The following is a 24,236-nucleotide window of genomic DNA, read 5'->3' as shown; positions in this document are numbered from 1 at the left end:
ATACTACAACCTTTAAGTTAGGCATGAAACATTAAATTTTACAATCTTCCTTCCCAAATTGTCCTTCTCTTGGCTATGGAAGGCCTAAATAACGTGACACCAAATAAAATTGGGTGGTTAAAGAACAGGAGGATCACACACAAGGGAAACCGTCGTAACAACTGTTGGTTATCACTGTTTTGAACAGTTCACACTTCTTTGCCCATCTTCTGACTAGCGAAGAAATGTCAACAGTACTAATTTAAAAAAAAACAAAAAAAGGCTCACCATACCTCACTACTACAGCCTTCTCTACCAGGGATTTTAAATGTGTCAAATGTGCATGGGGAAGGAGGAGGATGTAGCCATACTTCCTTCAAACAAACAGACAAAAGCAGTTTTATAATCTTTTATTATCAATAACAAACAGCTGCTTTAACGTCTTTGCCAGGCAGCTGTTAAAGGGTGGGGGGACGGACACCCTTGACCCTAACAAGGAAAACTCAAATTAAGCCTTTACGTACAAGCAAATTTAGAGCTCTTTTAAGTGTCCAAAGCTATTAATTAGTTTAAGTGAGGCATTAAACTAATTCTGTATTAACATATTTGAATAACCAGGAACTAAAACGTTCAAATTTTTTCTAGTACAAAAAAATTAATTTGCTTTAGTTATAAAAGAGCTCTGTCAATATACACAAACTATATACTTCAGACATTCACAAAAATGTGAGCAGAAGGCTTATCAAAAACATTTAATACAATTAGTTTTCAACAACCCCTGGTGGTCCACATCTACAAAGATACCCAGCCCAACCCAACCCAACCCAACCCCCCTCCAAATCCCACCCCCACAGAAAAGCACATACTTACCAGAATTTTTAGCAAGTATGGTTTGGGAATTTTTTTTTTTTAAAAAAAGGCCCCCAGGGCAAGTTATTTACAGTTTAATTGCCACTGTCAACTGATCTGGACCTTGACCGGGACCGGGACCTGGACCTGGACCTCTGGCGATCCACAGATGCTGGAGACTTAGATCTACTTGAAGAACCACGTTTCTGGCTCTTCTCAGGCACAGGAGACCTACTAACAGAACGGGACTTGCTCCGGCTCCGGCTCCGGCTCCTGGACCGGCTGTAAGACTTGCGACTCCGGGAACGAGATCGGCTACGGGACCTGGAGGAACTCCTGGTCCGGGAACGAGACCTGCTTCGCGACCTACTAGGAAAGAAAGAAAACAGAAAACAAAAAACACTAAGTAGCAGGCCCTACAATCCATTAAATAAAACTCTGACCTAAAAATTTAACAGGACGCCCCTCGTGGCACAGTGATTAAGAATCCTCCTGTCAATGCAGGGGAAACGGGTTTGATCCCTGGTCCAGGAAGAACCCACACGCCGCGGAGCAACTAAGCCCGTGTGCCACAACTACTGAGCCTGCACTCCAGGGCCCGCGAGCCACAACTAGTGAGCCCAGGTGCTGCAACTACTGACGCCCAAGCACCTAGAGCCCGTGCACCGCAATAAGAGAAGCCACCGCAACGCGAGGCCCGCGCACCGCAATGAAAAGTAGCCCCTGCTCGCCGCAACTATGAAAGCCCAAGCGCTGCAACGAAGACCCAACACAGCCAAAATAAAATAAATAAATTTATATTAAAAAACAATTTAAAGAGATACCTGTGCCTTTTGCTGCCTTCGATTAATTTGATTTTTCTCCCATTTATTTCTTTTCCAGAAAGTTTTTCAATAGCATTCTTTAAGTCACCATAAGAGGCAAACTCAACTACCCTACAAAGAAAAAAATGCCATTTGTAAAGTTATATACTTCTTGTAGTCTCACAAACTATGTTATCAGTCTAGTTTAAGTACCTTTTTAATGTTCATTTTGCTATCGCTATATTGAGTCATCTCTTTAGGGATAAAACAGCACGAGAGCAAGACTTTGCAACCTCCAAACCGTTGACATTTTAAGCTAGATGATTCTTTGGGGGTGAGCAGCTTTCCTGTGCGTTACAGGATGATTACTAACATCCCAGACCTCTTCTCACAAGATGCCAGCAGCACCCTCAATCATGACAACCAAAAGGTCTCCAGAACTGCCACATGCACCCTGAGGAGCAAACTCAACCCTGACTGAGAACTGCTACATTCCAGCATGCCCAAATTTTGAGAGCTCAAACATTCAAGAGTAAAACTTTCAGAATATTTTAAAAGGCTCATACTCCAGTACATACTCACCCTTCATTTAATTTAGGTCGATGTGCATCCGCAAAGGTTACTTCCCCAGCTTGTCTCATGAAATCTTTGAGATCCTTAACACAAGACGATTGTGTTAAGCAGAGAAAAGGAAACATGACACACAAACAACCACATTGTATAAAAACAAGACTACTGAAAGAGAAGATGTTAGATAAAGTACAAACATGGTATTTACCACACTTGTATTCTATCAGAATTTAAAAATAATATATGTCAGGGCACGAAATAAGCAAATAGCATATTGCTTTTAAGCAAAATGCCAGGAAATTCAGATTTTAACATTAAAGTAGTATTAGTCTATACTGAGCTCAATACAAAAGGAAAAAAACAAAACAAAACAAAAACAAAACAAAAAGAAACAATACATATTTTTAAAGTAAAGACTAAAGTAGAAATTTTATATTTAAAAACAAAACATTTACAAGACACCAGTTATCTTGTGCCCCATATGTCATTAAAAAAGTTTACTTTACCTTTATTATTATTTCCCTAGGCTAGTCAAGCAGCAAACCATTAATCGGTCGGAGAAACCTTCATGACATATGCCCGACTGGCTCTTCGCCACCCACTTGAAGGATACTACCCAATCGATGGAAGCCTTTAATCGCACAGCCCTCCCTATTAGCAGACTACTGGCGGATGCAGACATGTTCTACTCTTGTGTAGTTACCAAGGACCACTTTACTGCGATCAGGATTCCAACGACCACCTAATTTCGTATCTTTCAACTCTTTTCGACCAGGACCTCTTATTCGGAAGCGTTACAGGAAGACAGCTCTCAACTTAGGGATCAGATCACGTTATCAACGCTCTGGGATCGCTGCAACCTGGCACTTCAAGGAAGTGCACCGATTACGTCTAGACCGGCAAACACAGATCTAGAGGTGGCCAATTGATCACTGTAGGAGCTGACTGGCAAAGTCAACCAGGCCCAACCAAGAGTGACCAAGACAACGATTAGGATAACCCACAGGCACTCCTCGTCATAAGGCCAACGACACAGATAGGCTGGCAAATAAAGGGTTTAATATTTGGTTAAAATTGATTTTAAAAAACAAGAAAATATATCCTCAAAACATTTACATTTGATCACTAATATTAAAATTTGAAATATCCCCCAATTACATTTAATTAAAATTTTAAAATTACGATTAAGTCCATTAATTTAAAATTAAAATTACTTTTAATAAAACATTAATAAAAACATTAGCTACCCACTAGTATTTAAAAAGCCACATTACAATATCTCAAAACTGTATTTCAACAAACCTGCCAGCTGACTCTTGAAGATAAATTCTCAACTATAAGCCGATTTTCTGTTCTTACAGGTGGAGCATTTCTGAGGAAGAAAATGAGCGCTCACAATGGAAGAAATGAAGCAACGTGCACTTATTGTGTTCAGTTGTGGGCAAGTTCAAGCAATCAGATATGACAAGTCATTCAAATGACTTCCGCCAACAGTTTCTGCATTATTTTATGACACACGCAGGATCAGTGGACGTAACAGAACTGATTATACACAAACAGCAAAATCGCTTATTGCTAATGGTTTTTAAACATTAAAGACTCCTCCTGCAGTAACGCTTGTTCAAAGCAGCCATCCACCATCCATCACATACCGTCTATCATTTCGAGGTCTGCGACTACTAAAACGGTCTGAGTAGCGTCCTCTACCTCTTCCGCCTCGAGATCGAGCCCTAGCATGTTCAATTGTAACCCTACAGAAAGGGAGGAAACATCTTCATTATCCACTTAAGCTATGTCAGAAACTATTTAGAAATAAACACCCAGCTGACCTAGTCTGCTCTATTTCTGCAGTGATAACTAGTGATAAAACTAAAAACAAGATCCTCACCTTTCACTGCAGAGTTCTTTTCCATCAAGTTCATATACGGCATCATCTGCATCCCTGGGATCCTCAAATTCCTAAAATACAAACATGAAAAAACCCGAATGCTTCATACACCTTTAAAAGTGTATTCTACAACCCACTGAAACCAGTAAATACCTGTGAAAGCCTAGGAAGAGTATCTTAATGACAACAGCATATAGCTCAGCCACATCAAAAAGCGACCAGCAGTGACTTCTCTCAGCCAGTAGTGAGGCTCTTTTATCCCTTAAGAAAATTCACTGCCTCAATGATGCAAGGCATTTCCTAAAGATACTCTACCTGGACTCAATAAAATCAAAAGCACTGCTTACCACAATCTTTACGCACTTAACAACAGATAAATCACCAGTTCTAAATACTCACCACAAAACCAAAGCCTCTTTTCAAATCAATATCTCGTATTCGTCCATACCCCTTGAAGAATCTTTCCACGTCTTTCTCCCGGGCCGCTGGATTTAGCCTCCCGATGAATACGCGACAGCCACTCATGTCCCGCTAGTACTTCCTGTCAGGAAATAATTCAATTGAGATAACACCGGTGAAATGTCAGAAGAATGTCTGGTCAAGGGATCAAAAACATAAACGGCATAAAATAAAATGTTTACCCGGTGATGTTATAAACAAGACTGCCAAGAGTGCCTCTTAACTAGGCCAGGTCCCTTGCAGACAAAATTAAAACTCGGCTCCCAACACGATCCTTCCCTGGGCCCAGACCGCAGCAACCGCAACGCCCACTGCCGCCTCTGGAACTGCGCAGCCGCACTCTCTCCCCGGCTCTTCTGGCCCCCTCCCGTCTGCCGCAGTCAGGAAAGGCCGAGAAGTGCGGGCGGAGCCGACCCCCCCTCCGCAAGGCCAGCCCAATGGCGACGGGCTGCGCGCGCGTCGCCGCCTCCCAGGAGAGTCACAGCGGGTGGAAGCCGGAATCTCGCGACGCCACCGCCTCGCCTGCGCAGACGGCGGCGGGCGGCCGCGGAGCAGTCACAAAATGGCGGCCTCGGAGCCGGCGGTGGGGACAGCCGCCCGTGCCAAACTCCCTGTCCCCTCCCCCCCGCCCGACCCCACCGCTCCGGGTCACTGTACCCGCCCTGGGACAGCCCCGACCACACCCCGAGCAAAGGTCTCGGCCCACTACTCTCCGGGTTCGGAGAGTGAAGGAGGCAGGGAGGGGCACACGACCCCGCTGTAAAAACGACCGTGACCAGGACCGCCCTTCCCCCGTCAGGTCCCCTCAAACAATACCCAAAGGGAGACGTGCCCCAGCGCCCACCTCGAATAAACTGCGCTCATTGGACGCCGTCCTCCGCACAGAGAGCAGCCCTGACCACTCGCGATCTGAGCGGCCATGAAGAAGCCTCGATCCGAGAAGCCTTTCCCTCAAAGTGAGCCACTCACCTACCGGACAGGATCTTTGGCAGCTGAGACCCAGAGAGGTCCGTAGTCTGCAACGGAGCCGGCAGCCTCCCCGCAGACCAGGACTCAACTCGTCTACGTCTCTCCACAACTGACGCACTTAGCTGTTCTGGCGTCCTACAAAATGGAGGGCGCGTCCTTGCGTCACTTCCGGGACCGCCCCTGGCACCGCCCCATTGGTCGGGGACAGAGGTGTCGGGGGGCCGGACCTTGTTATGGTGACGGCCTAAGTAACCCGCCCACGAGGTGGGCGGGGCCGAGGGGAGGGACCTGGCATGGGCGTGGCCGTCAGGTTCTCGGCGCCGGAGGGGCCCCGCTGGAAAACTGGCTGGTTCCTATTAGGCCGTGAAGTTCAGTTCATAATTATCTCCCCCATAAAAATACCCTAAGGCAAATGACACCTTTTGTTTGTTTGTTTGTTTGTTTTCGCCGTGCTGCGGCATGCAGGATCTTAGTTCCCCGACCAGGGATCAGACCTGTGCCCCCTGCAGTGGAAACCCTGATTCTTAACCACTGGACAGACCACCGGGGAAGTCCCCACACCTCTTCTTTATCTTAAGTTTTTTTTTAATACCCTGAAGCATACTGGGTGAAAGAAACTCAGGCTTTGCAAAAATATCTGGCCATCTCTGACCCCTTGCTGCTTGCAATTTACGGTTGCACTTTGGAGGGCGCTCCCTGATGCTCAAGTGAATATTTTAACCATATCACGGACTTACGGGTTAGTTATAGTAAGAAGTCTAAGGAGCTGCAGTATTGTTTAAATGGAAGGTTTGGGGGTCATGAAATACTGAAATTGGGACTGTGGCTAGAAGGCCATCTGAAATTGAGGCCAGAATGCAGACCTCTGCTTTTCCACACACTAGGACTGTGCTGGCTAAGAAGGTGTTTCAAGCTACTTTTAAATCCAAACGGTATTTGGTTAACTCCTGTTCCGGTTTCTGTAATGTAACACATAAAAGTCTACCATTCTTCAGAAACAGAAAGTGTGTTTTCAGAGTAAGTGTGAAACGGTAGCCCTTCACATTCTTAACTTTGCATTTTCCCAGTAAGTTTGGCAGGCTTAGAAACTTAGGCAATAAAGAGAATGATGGTGAAAAAGTTACTTTTCTTTAATTTAACCCCATTTTTGAGAGATGCCCAGAATCTAGGGTTGCTGCTTGCAACTAGAGTTACACAGAAATAAAGTAGTTCAAGAAAGAGCAGAGCTACCAGCCCTTACTCTGACCTCCAGGGCCCTTGGGAACTCTGGATTAGAACTTGGATAGTTTGTATGGCATGAACTCATCCATTCATACGTTTGTATGTTTATTTTATTTTATTATTATTATTATTTTTTTTTTGCGGTATGCGGGCCTCTCACTGTTGTGGGCTCTCCCGTTGCAGAGCACAGGCTCCGGACGCACAGGCTCAGCGGCCATGGCTCACGGGCCTAGCTCTCCGCGGCATGTGGGATCTTCCCAGACCGGGGCACGAACCCGTGTCCCCTGCATCGGCAGGTGGGCTTTCAACCACTGCGCCACCAGGGAAGCCCTATATGTTTATTTTTAAAAAGCGCCTCTGCGAGTACAGAGCAAAATTGTGAAGTTAGTTATGGTGTGGCCAATTAAGGATGGATTTAAAAGAAAATATGTATTTGTTAAATTAAAACACTTAATTTTAGCTGCTAGCCTGATAAACATAGGCATTTTATCATGCACAAATTGTTCCAAACCTGTACTTATTTAATTGCATTTGTTTGCTTTCTGCATAATTAAAAGAAAATCAGCCTCCCAATTATTTTCTACATTCTGTGTTGAATATGGAAGCAACATCTTGTGATTTCACTCACTAAACATTAGTTTCGCTGCAATAAGAGAAAGTAATCTGGAAAATATTTTCTGCGGTGAAAAAGAAGAACGATGGTGCTGTACACCAAAAAAAAAGTAGCTGCTTTCAGCCCGAGGTGTTGTGATTTTCTTCAGGATTAATTTTTTAATAAAGTCTCTTGATTTATTTACTGTTAAAAAGTTTGTGACTTCCACAAATTGTTCATTAGTAGTTCCTAGTGACTTAATCTACTGTATTTTAAACAACTTGTCTTCTGCAGTGTTCGTTTTTTCAGTGAAAACTGCCTGTCCCCCTACCAGATTTTCTTACCAACTTCTCCAATAAACACAAGGTCATCTTCCATGAGCAGAATTACTCTCCCTTCTATGTGATCCTACGATATTCTGTGTACACTCCTATAATTCCTTCATCACTGACTTATAATAAAGATATGTGTTATTCATGTTTTTGTCTCCAGGAATGCCTAGCACAGAAAAGACAGATTTGTAGACCTGGGTTTGCATTAGCATTTCTTTCAAGTGTTCCTGTTCCTATATTAATGTTTCAACAAAATGACTTGGCATCTTTTTCCTAAGACATCCAAGTGAGTAGCAAATCTTTAGTAAAGGAAAAAAGATGCAAAGAAATTACAGATTAAAATAAACAGAGTTTATCAAAGCCATCTCTTTGGGAGACTTTCAGCGTAACTGTGGGAAGTTTCCTTCATCACATCCCTGATTTTTATCTAACTCAGGAGTCAGCAAAGTATGGCCTTTGGGCCTAATCCAGCCTCTCAACTGTTTTTGTATGGCCTGAGGATGATTTTACATTTTTAATAATGGGGGGCGGGGAATCCAAAGAAGAAGAATATTTCATGACACATGAAAATTATATAAAATTCAAAGGTCAGTCTCCATCAATAAAGTGTTTTTGGAACACAGCCACTCCTGTTCATTTGCTTAGTGTCTATATCTGTTGTCCTGCCACAAAAGCAGGGCTGAATACTTTCGACAGAGACCATATAGACCAAAAAACCTAGAATAATTACTACCTGGCCCTTTTCGGAAAACGTTTGCATACCCCTGAGCTAAGTGATTCCTAAACTTCAAACAGCTCTGTGAATGCTTCCCCCAACTCCCTTTGTCAGAAAGTAAACTCATAAACAAGGAGACAGGATTTGATCTTTATTTTTCAATAGAGTTTCTTTTGTTCCAATTATAAAAAAAATAGATACTCATTGTCACAAAAATGTTCAACAGGAAGAATAATCGAAAGAAGGAAATGCTCACAATCTCATCTCATCAAATCAACCTCTGCTTATATTTTGCTGTATTTCTTTCGAGTGTGTGTGATTTTTTTTCTGACTGTTTAATTTTTTTCCCAATTCAAAAGTAATACCTCATCATTTTTTAAAATATAGATACGAGAATTTAAAAGGTCATTCTTATTTCCAACCCTAAGGGATAACTATTTAGGTTTTTTTATAATTTCCCTTTAGTGTTTTTCTATAAGCACAACTGTATTTTCAAAATATGAATCATCCTCATACATAGAAATGGTATCATGAGGGGTTTTATTCATAAAACTTAATCATGGGTATTTTCCCATGTTTCTTTAATATATTTATGATCAAAAGTGTATATTCAAATTTTTATCTGTTTTCCACTTAATATGTGACACAACTATATGCCTAAGGAAAAATATTCATTCTGACCAACAATTCTGTTTTTCCGAAAATGTCCTAAATATCACCAGAGGCTTAAAAATTCCTATCCAAAACTCCCAACACTAAAAGTGTTGACTTCCTTGCTTCTAGATAATAATACTAACAATTTTTTTTAAAGAATAAGTATCCTTAGATAATTTCTTTTGGAAATTTATGGTTTTTTCAAATGTTCGATTTTTGACTCACATTCACCCATACATACTCATCTGACTTCTTTCTATTGCTACATCCTGCTTTGGTTGTTGTTGTTTAATATAGTGCACAGTAATTAAAATACCTGTGAACCCATTACTTTAATTTGAGTCCCTAGATGAGTCTTTCTTAGCACCCGCTCTATATTAAAATCACCTGGGACGTGTTTGAAGCTTTCTGCTGCCTGAGTCCTCCTGGCAGAAAATTCTGCTTTAATTGGCCTGGGGAGGAGTCCCAGTTTGTTAGTAAGGACTGCAGGTGACTCTAATACTCAGCCAGGAGTATTCTCTAATACTGACCTAGGTTCAGGAACTCACTTTTTTGTTCTCTATAAAAACCATCTTCCCTGCTCCAAATACTCATATGTCACTCAGGTTGTGGCTGGAGCCCTGACTGGGACACAAACCATTTTAACACCAAGATTAAATTCAGGGCACCTAAGCATATTCTCCTTACCATCCCCTTTAATATTGACAGCTGCCATTTCCTGAGCCACTATTATGTTCCAGGCATGGTGATAAGGACATTACTCCCATTATCTCAGTCAATCCTCAGGCCAGCCCTTCCATGTAGGTGTTATAACATTGTTTAAAGGAGGAAACTGGGGCTTAGAGAATCTAATGCTCTGTTCTGCCCAGAACATCCCACTTACAGATTTTCCTGCCACAGCCCTGATCACAAAAGCTGCAGCATGACCTTCATGGGATACCTTTCTGTGCAGTAGGGTGGCCCCAGAAATCCCAGAAACAGGAAACACTTCTGAATTTGCAGAGTTCTCACCACCAAGGCCAGAGAAGTTTAGAGTGAGGTAGAAATTAGAATAGGCAGAGTATCTCTGCATAGGGATTGAACTGAAGGAGAAATAGGGCAGTATCTTTAGAGAGCAAAGGTTAGCATAAGAGCTCCTGAGAAGGACTTCCCTGGTGGCGCGGTGGTTAAGAATCCGACTGCCAATTCAGGGGACGTGGGTTCGATCCCTGGTCCCGGAAGATCCCACATGCTGCTGAGGAACTAAGCCCACACGCCACAACTACTGAAGCCCACGCACTCTAGGGCCTGCGTGCTGCAACTACTGAGCCCGGGTGCTGCAAGTGCTGAAGCCCTCGCGCCTAGAGCCCGTGCTCCACAGCAAGAGAAGCCACTGCAATGAGAAGCCTGTGCACCGCAACGAAGAGTAGCCCCTGCTCACTGCAACTAGAGAAAGCCCACGGACAGCAACGAAGACCCAGCACAGCCAAAAAAATAAAAATTAAAAAAGAATTTTTGAAAACCTCCTGAGAATATTTTTTAAGGCAGAGATAGTAATTCCCACTAATTCAGAATTTATTGACAAAAATTAGAAATTCTTTATAGGTCCATAGCAGTGTGGTTATTCGATATCGGTGTGTGCTATGAATTAACACCCAATATAAATTCTAGCTTTAGTTGCTGTTTCTGTCCCACTTTTACCTCTACTCTCAATTATCCTCTAACTCAGTGGTTCTTGAAAAGAATCATTTAGGCACTGCTGTATTTCAAATGCAGATTCCCCGTGCCATTTTCCCAGAGAGCCTGATTCAGGAATCGGAGGCTTAGGAATCTGAGTATTTAACTGGCACCTTAATCGGGTGGTTTCCAACTATAGCTGCAACCACTAACCAGACCCGCATTTTTTGGTTTACTCCTGCCTTTTCTGTTATCTCAGCAGCCATCCCATGTTTTCTCTCCTTTTCTCAAGTGACCATTTTTCCTTCGTTGTTAGCAGGGGTATCTACTATTGTGTAGCAAACTACCCCAAATTTAGCAGCTTAAGACAGCGAATATTTACTATCTCACAGTCATTGTGAGTCAGGAATTCAGGGCTGGTTTGACTGTGTGGCTCTGGCTTAGAGTCTCAAATGAACCCACAGTAAGCTGTTGATGTTGATTGGGGCTGCAGTCTTACCTGAACTAGAGGGATCTCCTTCCAAGCTCACTTGCCTGACTATGGATGGACCTCAGTTCCTTGCTGGCTGTTGGCTGGAAACCTCAGTTCTTCTCCATGTGGGCCTGTCCATAAGCTGCCTGAATGTCCTCACAACCTGCAGCTAGCTATCTTAAGAAGGAATGACCTGAGAAAGAGAGAGTACATCCAAGATGGAAACGACAATCTTTTCATAACCTGATCTTAGAAATGATATACCATAGTGTTTTAGTTTGCTAGGTGCCATAACAACGTACCAAAACCTGGGTGGGTTAAAACAATAGAAACGTATTGTGTCACTGTTCTGGAGGCTGGAAGTCCTACATCAAGGCGTCGGCAAGGCCATGCTCCCTCTGACGGCTCTAGAGGAGGATCCTTCCTTGCTACTTCCCAGTTTCTGGTGTTTACCAGCAATTCTTGGTGTTCCTGGCTTGGAGATGCATCACTTCAGCCACATGGCCATCTTTTCCTGTGTGTCTTCACACCATCTACCTTCTGGACCTGTCTGTCTTTCTTTGAATTTGTGTCCAAATTTCTGCCTTTTTTTGTTCTTATTGTTTTTTGTATGTTTGTTTGTTTTGGCCGTGCCGTACAGCATGTGGGATCTTAGTTTCCCCCTACCAGGGATCGAACCCCTGTCCCCTGCAGGAAATTCGGAGTTCCAATCACTGGACTGCCAGGGAATTCCCCAAATTTCCCCTTTTTATAAGGACACCGATCACATTGGATTAGGGCCCACCCTAATGTCTTCATTTTAACTTAATGACCTTTGTAAAGACCTACTTCCTGATAAAGTCACATCTGAGGTACTGGGGGTTAGAACTTTAACATACCTTTGGGGGGGGGGCACACAATTCAACCTATAACACATAGCTTCTGCCATATGCTATTGGTCACACAGCCAAACTTGGTACAATGCGGAAGAGAAGTATACAGGCTGTGAGGACCAGGACGGGGGATGGTTGGGGGTCATCTCAGAGGCTAACTACCACAATACTTCCTGCTTCACCTGGAAAGTAGAGACAGCCTCTCTCTCCCCTCTATCTTCAAATTACATATATCTTCACCCATCTTCCCCTTCTCTGTCTCAAAGAAAGAAGGAGCTAAATTTCAAACTTTGGTCCTTTATGCACCAGATTCCAGACCTTGCTCCATCAATTATTTTTTTTCAATCTTAAGTCCCGACCTCTCCACTATCTCTTTAATCTTTAATTGTCAAACCTTCTTAGTTTCCCTCTTTAAAACTTAAAAAAAAAAAACCCCACCTATGTCACTTGTCAAAGCTGCCCCATCTCACCTTTCCTAAGCCAACACATTTAGCTACAGAGCAGGTAGTTTTTACACCTCGAGGTGCCACTCTCTCGAGCTCTCATTTACCTACAGCTGGACCTCCACCCTGCCTCTCCACTGAACTGCCCTCAACGTTCACCTTGACCTAATTGCAGAATCCAGTGGCCTCTTTACAATCTTCATCCTCCTTAATGAAAGCTGCCACCCATCTTTCCCTTACTGTATGCCAGGCATAGTGCTTGGGGCTATGGATTTATTAGCCAATCCAACCTTTATACAACTCTCCAATGTCAGTTCATATCCTCTTTTCTTTTTTTAATATGTTAAAACCAAAGCACAAAGTCACACAGCTGGAAATGGTGGGACCTTGATTCAACCCCGTGTGCCTTTTCTAACTCTGTGGATCTAAAGGATTTTCTTTCCAAAGTTAAATGACTTACTCAAAGGGGAAGTCAAAACCTTATAGCATTTTTTAAGTCAGGAGAGCAAATTTTGCATCATGGGCAAGTAACTTTAGCTATGTTTTTGTCTCTGTGTTACAAAGATGCGGGCTAGAAGGTGTAAAAGAATTCAGCATCAACCCTTACTAGCAAGAACCGAAGCATCTAGGCTGCGTTACAGGTGACATCCACAGGGGAAGTAGCTGAGCCCATCAGCTAAACGTGCAGAGCTGGAATAAGACGTGTGTTGGAATTTCAGGCTCAACACTTAGTATGGGAAGCTCCAGAGACTAAAATAGGGCCTGGCATATCACAGGCACTCCAATCATATTTGTGAAGGAGAGAATCCATGACTTTCAGTATGGTGCTGGACCTTTCTCAGCCTCAGTTTCCGCATGTGAGAAATAGGTCAATAATCATAGCTAATTCATAGGGTTATCATGAGAATTAGGTGAGATAATGCATGTAAAGTATTTGATCCCGTGCCTGGCACACTCCACACATTTCCACTCTAATGAGTGATCCAGGCAGCCCTATCTCTCGAGTCAGAAGGGACAAAAATCACAGGGGAGGTTAAACTGCTATAACAAAGGGAACCAACAAGACTGGGACTTAAAGTACACGGAAGTTTCTTTTTCATGACCTCAAATCCTTTGCAGGTAAATATAAAAGACAAACATTCCAAAGCGAAACCATTCAGAGGTACCCCTCAGTGCTGGTTGTCCTGTACATCTACTCCACCCCACAAGCTGTCAGCAACTGGGGACTGACCAACTACCAGGCTCTTTCCATCTCTGATATCCAGAGGGAAGCCTCATCATAAGGGCAGAGCTGTGATCCAATAGGCCTGGTACATTTATAAGAGAGGAATGGACACCAGAGCTCTCTCTCCACCATGTGAGGACACAGCAAGAAATCCCCATTAGCAAGCCAGGAGGAGTGCTCTCACCAGAACCTGACCACGCTGGCACCAGCCTCTAGAACTGTGAAAAAAATAAATATTTGTTGTTTAATCCCTCAGAAAAAGAAAAGAAGTAGAAGAAGAAGAAAAAGGAAGCCTCAGAATACCAATTCTCCATATACCGATTCCTAACAGAGCCATTGTGGTGTACACATGTTACCAACCAAGGTTCTTGGTCTCCTTAATCAATAGAAATTGATATGAGGCCAGATAAGCAATTCAGTCAAGGCTTTATTGGGGCCCCAGCTGCAGCAGGAGGGAGTGAGAACAAGTAAAAGTTTCCCTTGCTCACTCGTTCCCTGATGGGGGGGCGAGCTGGTTCCTTATACGGGGTGAGGGTAGGGGCGGGTCCAGGGGTTGGGCCAGAGGCGTGGCTTAGGTGGTCTGCCCACCCCTCTGGTGGTGCTGTGTGCAGGGGGCATGCGCAGTACCCTGCTTTTGCTCCTGGCTCTTCAGAAGTGGCAGTTGGGCTTTTTGGTCTTTTTGTATCTTGTTGTCCGTAACTTGCCCCAGCTGCCCATGCATACAGTTCTTTTTAGTCCCTTATAGTTTCTCTGTATTTTGTTGCTTGAGGAGACGTCTGTCCAGGTGCAAGGACTGCAGCCAAGTGTCCCAGGTCCCAGGTCCCAGGGCCCAGCCTGTCTCACACATACCTCCAGAAAGAGACCCCCTCCCCCGATCAGCCCCAGTCCTGGCAATGATTCCTTCCCTGGTACAATAATTAGAGTCAAGGCACACAGGACCAATCTGGTGAAGAATACCTGACATTTATCTGTTTGATAAATCAGAGTGCCCAGAAGTGGGCCAAGTTTAGTCCGGAAGAAATGGCTTACTCTCAGATAAAGGGTTGTGGAAGGGAATGGGAAGCTTCTTCCTGATCACTGTATCTCAAATAAGCAGTCTTCTGATTTAAGAGCTTGGATATTGAGTATTAATTCAAATGGCCTTGGCCTAAGGAGAATTGGGGTCAGATATCCTGCTGGTGAAGCAATTAGTCCATCCTGTTGATCTCTGTGGAGATCTTGTTGCATCCACAGTGAGATATTATTAGGAACCAGAGCAGCAGAAACTTGGATCCTGGTGGAAAGCCAGTGACCAGGAAAGGCCCAGCACCTCCAGCATTAGCACATACGAACTAGTGCAGCTTCTGGGTTGAGGTTTGGGGCCTCCAGGTGATCTTGATGAGGCTGACTCTAATCTTCTCTGATGGTTTCCACCACCCTAAATCCTGATTAAGGCTCATGTGCTCCCAGACCCTGTTCAGAACAGCAGGGCACATGGTATAAATAGTTGAGTATTGTATAAAATGGAAGCAAGGAAAGGGGCTGGAGGTGGAGACAGAGAGGATAGTGGTGGATCTCATCTCATCATTAATGAGCTGGGACTTTATCCAGAGGACACTGAGTAGGTGTTGCAAGTTTTTATGCAAGAAGAAAATATGATTAGATTTATGTTTTAGAGGGGGAGGGCTGGAAGGGGGACAGTTGCCAAAATCAAGACTTTTTATATGACAAGGAACGGAATCCCTGGTACAACCACCTAAAAAAATGAGTTTATTTATTGGCGAGTATAACGGAGCAATTTACAGATAGGCCCAGCTGTAGGCTTGGTTTTATCCAGAGCTCAAGCAGAGCTCTGGCATCCGTCTCTTTGCTCGACTTCCTCTGAATATGAATTTCATTCCCAGGCAGGTTTGTTTTGTGTTAGCAAGATGCCAGCAGCCCTAGCCTCACAACCTCACACCTCCAAAGTCAGAGGAAGAGAGAGCATCTTTTCCAGGATCTCCCAGTGAAGCAACTCAGATCCTCCCAGAAGCTCTAGCAAACATTTCCTAATGTCTCACTGCCTTTCAGTTGGGTCATCTGCTCATCCCTGACCCTATCACTAAGGCCAGAGTGACTGGGTCTTAGTCTGTTCAGGCTGCTATAAGAGAAGACCACAGATTGGGTGGCTTAAACAACAAATATTCATTTCTCACAGTTCTGGAGGCTGGAAGTCAAAGAACAGGGTGCCAGCATGGTCAGGTTCTCAGTGAGAGCCCTCTTCCTGCTATGTCCTCATAGGGCCTTCCTTGGTGTGAGCACAGAGAAAGAGAGACCCTGTGTCTCCTCTTGTTTTTATTAGGACACTAATCCCATCATGAGGGCCCCACCCTCATGACCTAATCTAACCCTAATTACAACTCCAAGTCTTCACTTCCAAATACCATCACGTTGGAGGATAGAGTTTCAACATATGAATCTTAGAGGGATACAAACATTCAATCCATAGCAAAATATGCTGATATGGACTTTAGCTAAGCAGGATCCATACTGCAAATGGGGACCCTCACCAGAAATGGTGGTGGGGCAGCTCCACTCAAACTAGAGCTTACCAGTGGGGGAGGGGTGGTTCCCCCAAGGAAAAGCAAGAGATTGTTTTACCCAACAAAAAGGGTAAAAGGATGTTGTGGTAGCCAACTCCCAAGATAACCCCCAAGGATCCTCACATCTTGGTATCCACACATAGCCTCCCACATGTATCAGGTTTGGTGTATGTGACCAATAGAATATAGCAGAAGTGAAAATGTTGGAAATTCAGTTTTAAAAGACGATGGCTTTAAAATAAATAAATAAATAAAGACTATGGCTTTTTATAGATTTCTTTAATTTTGTATCTATATGAGATGGTGGATATTCACTAAACTTACTATGATAATCATTTCATGATGTATGTAAGTCAAATCATTATGCTGCACACCTTAAACTTATTCGGTGCTATATGTCAACTATACCTCAAAAAGCTGGAAAAAAAAAGAAAGAAAAAATCATTAATTAGAAATTAAAAACACCCCAAGGATTTACTGTATAACACAGGGAACAATATTCAATATCTTGTAATAAACTATACGTAACAGAAAATAATCTGAAAAAATATATACATTACTGAATCACTTTGCTGTATACCTGAAACTAATACAATATTGTAAATCAACTATACTTCAATTAAAAAAAAAGAAATAAAAACTTAATTATGTTTTTAAAAAGACTATGGCTTCCATCTAGAACTCCTCCCTCCCTCCCTCTCTCTCTCTCTCTCTCTCTCTCTCTCTCACACACACACACACACACACACACACACACACACACCCTTGTGGGGAAGGCAGCTGCCACATTGTGACCCTCAGGCAACCTATGGAGAGTCTGACTGAAGCCCCCAGCCAATAGCCACGTAAGTGAGCCTGGAAGCAGCTCCTCCAGCCCGACAGCCTTGAGATGACTGCAGCCCTAGCTGACAGCTTGACTGCAGCCTCAGAAATGACCCTCAGAACCACTCAGCTAAGCCTCTCCCAGATTCCTAATCCTCAGAAACTATGGGAGATAATATATATTTGTGGTTTCCAACTATTAAGTTTGGGGGTAGCTGGTCACATAGCAGCAGATAACACAGATGGTGAGGCAAAACCAAGAGCTGTGCATTCAGTCAATCATGGGATTGATGGGGCACTGGTAAAGGAAGGGGACAAATGGGAGTGATATTGAGGAGGCAAATTATAACAACTTGGTGATTGATTTGCCATGGAGAGTAAGGGCGATAAGAATCAAATTTCACTTCCAGGCTGTAGAGTGGGTGCTGTAGAAGATACAGGAAGAAGGGGTAATGCCCGCACGCGCACTCACGTTAGTTGAGTTGCAACGTCCAGGGAGGAGATTCCATCAGGCAGCAGGACCCATAGGTCTGAAGCATGGGAGACAGATATGGATCAGAGCAGTTTCTAAGATCAAGTTGAAAGGAATCCCCATATATATGACTAGGAAAATTTAAAAAATCACTCAGGTTTTTGTTGAGGCAAAGACATGGAGGGAGTATTTCGTGAGCAGATCAAGAATGTGTTTGTCTTGGAAGGAGCTTTCCAGTGGCCAGTGGAGAAAAGGCCATCAGCCTATAAGATCCCAAGCATGAACACTATGGGGACGAGGGTTTGGGGAGACTAGCGGACTAGAAACTTACAATCTGGGCTGGGGCCAAAAGTATAGGGATAGGACTAATTTGCCTTCAAATTCAGACAAGACCCTGGCCCAGCTGGTGTGTGTCTACTTTTCACCTTATACATTTGCATATGTCAACCTGGCTCACATACTCTGGATTAGTCCATCAAAAACACATTCTTGTTTTATTGCATTTAACATTTATTTGTAAATACATGTTCCTGGCTGTTACCATAAGGCACATTAAGTGTATTTTTAGTGTTTCATTCAGTAAGTCATTTGCCAACCTTGACATGGCCTGGAGTCTGGGCTGTAGTCCCCACAGCTCAAAGGCATCTCGCCTGTCTCGAAACTCCTGTAGCACTTCATCTTTGTACATCTCTAGCAGCTATCACAGGCTGCCTTGGAGTATTATTATTTGTGGGCAGCTTACAAATTCTTTGATGTCAGAGACACTGTTTTATAAACCTTCGCAGCCCACTCAGTGAGAAGAACGATTCCCCATGAGCCGTAAATTGTAGGAACCAGCTTTCACAGGATGTCACTTGCACTGGCTGGTCAGTGCCCACTCCTTGTTCTTGGGGAGCAGCACATCCTGTCCTCATAGTAAATTCTCTCAGCAGTTATATTGCTGCTGCCTGGAGCTACTCCACAGGCATCCCTAACATGCACATCACAGATCAATGAGGTTCTCTCCACCCCTGGAATTTGGAGTTTTGAGCTGAAACAGCCCACACTGAGGCATCTTAATGGCAGCGTGCCGGAAAGAAGTCGGCTTCCCAGTCTGTGGCTGACATGCCCAGGGCTGCCCTGATGCTGGTACCTTCTGAACCTGATTGAAACCTCCTGAATTTCATGAGATATCCCAGCACCTTGCACTAATTTCCTCTTTTTGTTTCAGCTAGCTCAAGTTGACTTCTGTAACTTGAGCATGAAATAGCTTAACATGCAACATTATCCAGCGCAAGCAGCAAAAGATAGGTTCATCACTGAGGACTCAGAAAGTGTCTCATGAAATCCGAGGGCAAGAATGTGCCCAGGTCAGAGAAGTAGTCTGGAAACCGGAAGTGGGAACTGTCAGGAACTCAGGAATATAGTCTCTTTTGTCCTGTCTGTTTTCTGGTTTTGTTTTTACTTCAGTTCCTCTCTCCCTGCAGCCTGGCTTTCCCTATCTCTCAATGCACATGGCAGAAGATGGCCACATCATATCACCCAGGTTTCACATCTCCTCCATCCACAAGCAGATCCCAGCATGAGAGTGGAAGCTCTTTGTCCCAATTCCAAGTTCCCTGGAGAGGAAAATCTGATTAGCCCAGTTTGGGCGAGATGTGTATCCCGGTCCAATCAGAGGAAATGATGTCCCATGGTACAAGCATGGCCATCAGAGAGCCCACATCATAGATGAGGATGAAGTTTAAGAGGGGTGCTGTAAACCAGGCTGACACCTCCGATGCTGAACAAACAAGCAGCTCAACTTCAAAATGGCCCAGTGTGCCCTGGATCTAACTCACAACCACCCACCACCCTTCCACCAGAGCAAGCCAAAGTGGCTTATCTGTCTTCCTACACCAGGCTCTGCTCGGGTGAGGGTGTGTGACACCACCTTGTCTGCCTGAGTCATGCCTGCTTTCCTCACTATGTCTAACTAGGAAGATACCGTAATAATTACCTACTGTACCTGGTAGCATTCAGGAATAATTGGGGGCCTACTATGTGCCCAGCACTGTGCCAGGGTTTTCATTGACTTATCTCCTTTGACCTTCACGTTAACCCTGAGATGCGTATTGCTGAGCCTGTTTTATGGGAGAGGAGCTATGTCCCAAGAGGTCTATTTCCCAAGTTCAATAACTATTAGTGACAGCCAGAGATTCAAACCCAAGTCGGTCTAAACTCTTTCTACGGCCAAGGTCACCTTCATTATGGATTAGAGGGGTGGATAGAGTGCAGCGATGTGCCTCTGCAAGCAGAGGATGAAGGTGAAACTGAGTTCAGGCTGAGGGTCTCAGACACTGTGGATGCCCCCTTCCTTTCTGAGGCTCTGACACTGACTTCCCAGAGCCCTAACTCAACACACTGCCTCTCTGCCTCTCTGACCCAACCTTCCCCAGGAAAACGGGGCCAGGGAGGAGCAGAGTTAACGTGGTGGAACAACAGAGCCTGAGACCTGCTCAGTGGTTTCTCTTCTGAGTCTCAAAGCCTTTTGTGCTCAGAACCTCGTGTACGTTAAATCACTTAAACCTCAAAACAAAACAAGTTTTCGTAAGAGAAGAATGAGGCTTATTGAAAGTAACTTCCAAAGGTTGCACAACAAGTAAATTTTTTGTGTGTGTGTGGTACGCGGGCCTCTCGCTGTTGTGGCCTCTCCGGTTGCGGAGCACAGGCTCCGGACGCGCAGGCTCAGCGGCCATGGCTCACGGGCCCAGCCGCTCCCCGGCATGTGGGATCTTCCCGGACCGGGGCACAAACCCGTGTCCCCTGCATCGGCAGGCGGATTCTCAACCACTGCGCCACCAGGGAAGCCCAACAAGTAAATATTTTAACTCAAGCTGTTTATCTCAGAGGTCTCAAACTTTTGCTACCATGACAAAGCAATAAATATTGGATATGTGCTGAAGAAAAATTTAAGGACTTACCCAGAGAAGTTTAAGGAAGGAATATGACACATAAAGGAGAGGATGAGGCTAAGAAGCCATTTTCCCATGGAGGGGAAACCAGCTGAACTGAAAGGCAGCTCTGGGTGTGATGGGCCACAAAACATACCAGGGAGCAGCTGCCACCTCCTTGCCGGTGAGTCGAGGTTATGTTTAGGTTGAGTTCTCAGCTGCAGCAGCTATTGCACCTAACTTGGCTGTGTGTGAATGCCTGGGCTATGTGAACCCCTGGGGGACACACTGAGACTTCCCAAGGGATATCTGGGCACTAAATTCCATTTTAAGAGGTCCACCTGCCATTCAAGATCCTTGTCATAGTCAGTGTGGGCTGCTATAACAGAGTACTCTAGTCTGAGTGGCTTGTAACCAACAAATATTTATTTTTCACAGTTCTGGAGGCTGGGAAGTCCAAGATCAAGGTGCCAGCAGATTAGGTGTCTGATGGGGGCCCACATCCTGGTTCGTAGACGGCCGTCTTCCCACTGTGTCTTCACGTGGATGAAGGCATGAGGAAGCTCACTGGGGTCTCCTTTACAATGTTACTGATCCCGTTACCTAATTATCTCCCCAAAGCCCCACCTCCAAATACCACCTCTTTGAGGGTTAGGATCGCAACATATGAATTTTGGGGGACCCAAACATAAAGTCTGTGACAATCCTCCAATTTGATGTGAACTCTTTCCCAGGTTGATCTGATTGTGAACTTTCCCGTTGTTTCAGGCATCTCCTTTCCACCAGCCCCTTTCCCACTAGACAAAGATTCCGGATGAGTGGGAGGTTAACTTTCTTTTGTCCAGTGAGAGAGGAGCACCTCCGAGGCATCAAACAAAGGGATCATTAGAAATACTATTGGGTAGGTATCGAAAAAACGATGTGTCTAATAACAGGATTACAAATCCCTCGTGAGTCAAATGGTTTCCAATCCTTTGCTTTCAGAATAATTGGAGGGGGACATAACCAGGTTGCCAGCTAACACCTCATTAAGCATCATTTTTGATCATTCATAAAAAGGTTTTTTATGTATGACTCAGAAGGAATTTCACAAACTGAGTGGGATTACGGCAACAAAACTCCACCCATTCCCATCGACTTGTCTGTATAGAGAATGTTCTTCAGCACTTAAATGTATAGATGTCTCTTTCTTGCAATTAATATTATTCATCCAAGGTTATATGGAAAAAATAGCCCTATCCACCCCATTAAGAGATGTATTTCCAGTAAAATTACTTTTGAAATGGAATAACTATCAAAACTTGTAATATGTTTGTAATATTTTATGTTGTTTTGATCACAGGTAATTAAATTTTTTTAATTTCTATTTATACACTTAATTTTGATGCATAGAAATATGAAGCGGTGCTTAAAAATACTTTCAGATATAAAAACACATTACATTGGGGTAAAATTCTATGGGGGCAGTGGAATGGAGGTGAGCTCAAGAAGAGAAGGAATGATATAAATTTTTGTCTCATTAGAAGAGCTGGTTCCTGTGTATTAAAATGGACCATGATGGGTATCAAACTGCAATGATATGCAGCTCCCAATGGATTTATTAAAAAGTGATCTAATGGTTTCTTTGTGAAATGTCAATACTGAAATTACACCTGAAATTACATCCTTTGAAACTATTTAACTAGATGATGAAAGATTTTAGATGTCTACTTAAAAATGTGGGGAAGGGCTTCCCTGGTGGCGCAGTGGTTGAGAGTCCGCCTGCTGATGCAGGGGACACGGGTTCATGCCCCGGTCCGGGAAGATCCCACATGCCGTGGAGCAGCTGGGCCCGTGGGCCATGGCCGCTGAGCCTGCGCGTCCGGAGCCTGTGCTCCGCAACGGGAGAGGCCACAGCAGGGAGAGTGCCGCGTACCGCAAAAAAAGAAAAAAAAAAAATGTGGGGAAAAGTACATAGCTTTGCAAAGTTTGTTTAAAGGCTAGATGAACAGTAAGATCGGAAGAGCACGGGCCTGCGCCACCGAACTCAACCCATGAGCACAGGGGGCTAGATTTAAAAGGGTGAGTGTTGGGACTTACCCCACCCCCAGAGAGACTGAGACCTGGCCTCACCCTGAAGCCTCTCTCCCATTTCCCTTCAGGTGACACTCTACGAAGCACAGGGCTTTTCTCAAAGGCCCATTTCAGGGCCCTCTCGTGGCACCTTTAGCCCTTCCAGTGGGGTCACCAAGTCTATACAACCACCTTCTAAGTCAACAGCTCTCAAACTCAGAGAAACACCAGTCACCCCATTGGTGGGTCTGCTTAACAATGCAATTTCTGGGCCCTCCTTAGACCCATGGAATCATATTCTCTGGGGGTTGAGGAAGAAACTGTCCCAAATCTAAGCAGGAATGGAACTCTCTGGTCTGGTATAAATAGCTATTCTTTCTCAGAAGAATTTTGCATTCTTGATAAAACACTTGAGCAATTTTCTGATAGACATTAACAGGCTGTAGTACATTTTCTGGAACCTCACCACCCTACCATGGTCTTAGGAGGAGCTTACAGACTTTTACAGTCCTAGGAGGTTTCTGATAATCCTTCTCCCCTCCCCCTCCTTCTCCCTTCCTTTCTCCCTCTCCCTCTCCCCCACCCCCTCCTCCCTTTTCCCTTCCCTTCCTCTCTTCTTTTCTCTTCTTTTTTGCCTCCAGTATGACAATGATTATCTAAACCAACACTGTTCAATAGAAATATAGTGAAAGCCACAAAAGCAAACCACACATATTATTTTAAATTTTCCAGTGGTCACATTTTTTAAAAGGTAAAATGAAACAGGTGAAATTAATTTTAAAAATATATTTCATTTAACTCAATATCTTCAAAATATTATCATTTCAATATGCAATTAATATAAAAATTATTAAAGTGATATTTAAAATTTTTGCCATATTAAGTCTTGGCAATCTGGTGTGTAGTCCACACTTCAGCACATCTTTTCTTAATTAATTTTTATTGGAGTATAGTTGATGTACAGTGTTGTGTTTATTCAAGGGTTCAACAGCTGCATGGAGCTTGAGGCTACCATACTGGACAGCAGAGATTTAAACATTTTTATTATTGCCTTTTAAAATGTCTCTGCCCAGAAAAGAGTCTTTGAATTAGCTTTTCTTCTTTTTCTATTTTTTTAGAAAGCTTCCTTCAGTGGAGGAACAAGGGTGTCATTGGTAAGAAAGTAATAATGATTCAAAAGGAACAGGGGTTGTGTGGCCTTGGCCACCACCCCTTAGCAACATTGTTTTAGGTCATATTAGAAACTTTGACTACCACCAGGGCTAGGAAGTGAACACAGGACCTGGCTTCCTTACTACAAAATGAAGCTACATGTGGAATGTTGCATCCCCAAACCCTTTATCCCAAGCTCTGTACCTAGGTTGGAAATCACAGTTGCTATGTGTTATAGTGACCTGCATAGCTCAGAACCTTCAGGCAAGAATGGGACATTCCATGCTCCTGGAAAAGATTTCACATAGTAAAATTTCTCATGGTACATGGATTTTTAGAGAACAGTGTTCCTCAGCCCTATGTTGTTGATGTTAAATAACACAATCGGTTTTATGGTTCCTAGTGGTGACAAGAGTTAAGTGAGATAATATATGCAAAGTGCCTGGTGCATAATAACAGCTCAATAAATAAATGGCACGTGCTCTTACTCTTGGTAGGAACATTGTTAGCATTAGTGTTATTCATCTAGGTTTCCTGTAAAATCATCCTTTCCTTCTGCTGCATGG

The 24,236-nt window shown here is 43.8% G+C and overlaps 1 protein-coding gene across 5 annotated transcripts; it reads right to left on the bottom strand.

Moving 5' to 3' along the window:
• Positions 1-374: 374 nt before the first annotated feature.
• On the bottom strand, positions 375-5,678 carry SRSF5 (serine and arginine rich splicing factor 5). 5 transcript variants are annotated; one of them, XM_033434674.2, is made up of 8 exons: positions 5,522-5,678; positions 4,489-4,630; positions 4,090-4,160; positions 3,854-3,952; positions 3,504-3,573; positions 2,214-2,287; positions 1,653-1,763; positions 375-1,194 (listed from the first exon to the last, which is right to left on the bottom strand). In XM_033434674.2, exons 2-8 carry the CDS (start codon positions 4,612-4,614, stop codon positions 924-926), a joined length of 822 nt encoding a protein of 273 aa, XP_033290565.1. In that variant the 5' UTR covers positions 4,615-4,630; positions 5,522-5,678; the 3' UTR covers positions 375-923. The 5 variants fall into 5 exon arrangements, with proteins under 5 accessions (XP_033290565.1, XP_033290391.1, XP_004262218.1 ...); XM_033434500.2 differs by having other exon boundaries at positions 375-1,197; positions 5,522-5,677; XM_004262170.4 differs by having other exon boundaries at positions 375-1,197; positions 5,518-5,673.
• Positions 5,679-24,236: the final 18,558 nt, after the last annotated feature.

The sequence above is a fragment of the Orcinus orca genome, chromosome 2 (assembly GCF_937001465.1).
Source record: "Orcinus orca chromosome 2, mOrcOrc1.1, whole genome shotgun sequence".
Lineage (NCBI taxonomy): Eukaryota > Metazoa > Chordata > Mammalia > Artiodactyla > Delphinidae > Orcinus > Orcinus orca.
This window is presented reverse-complemented; position numbering and strand designations above follow the sequence as displayed.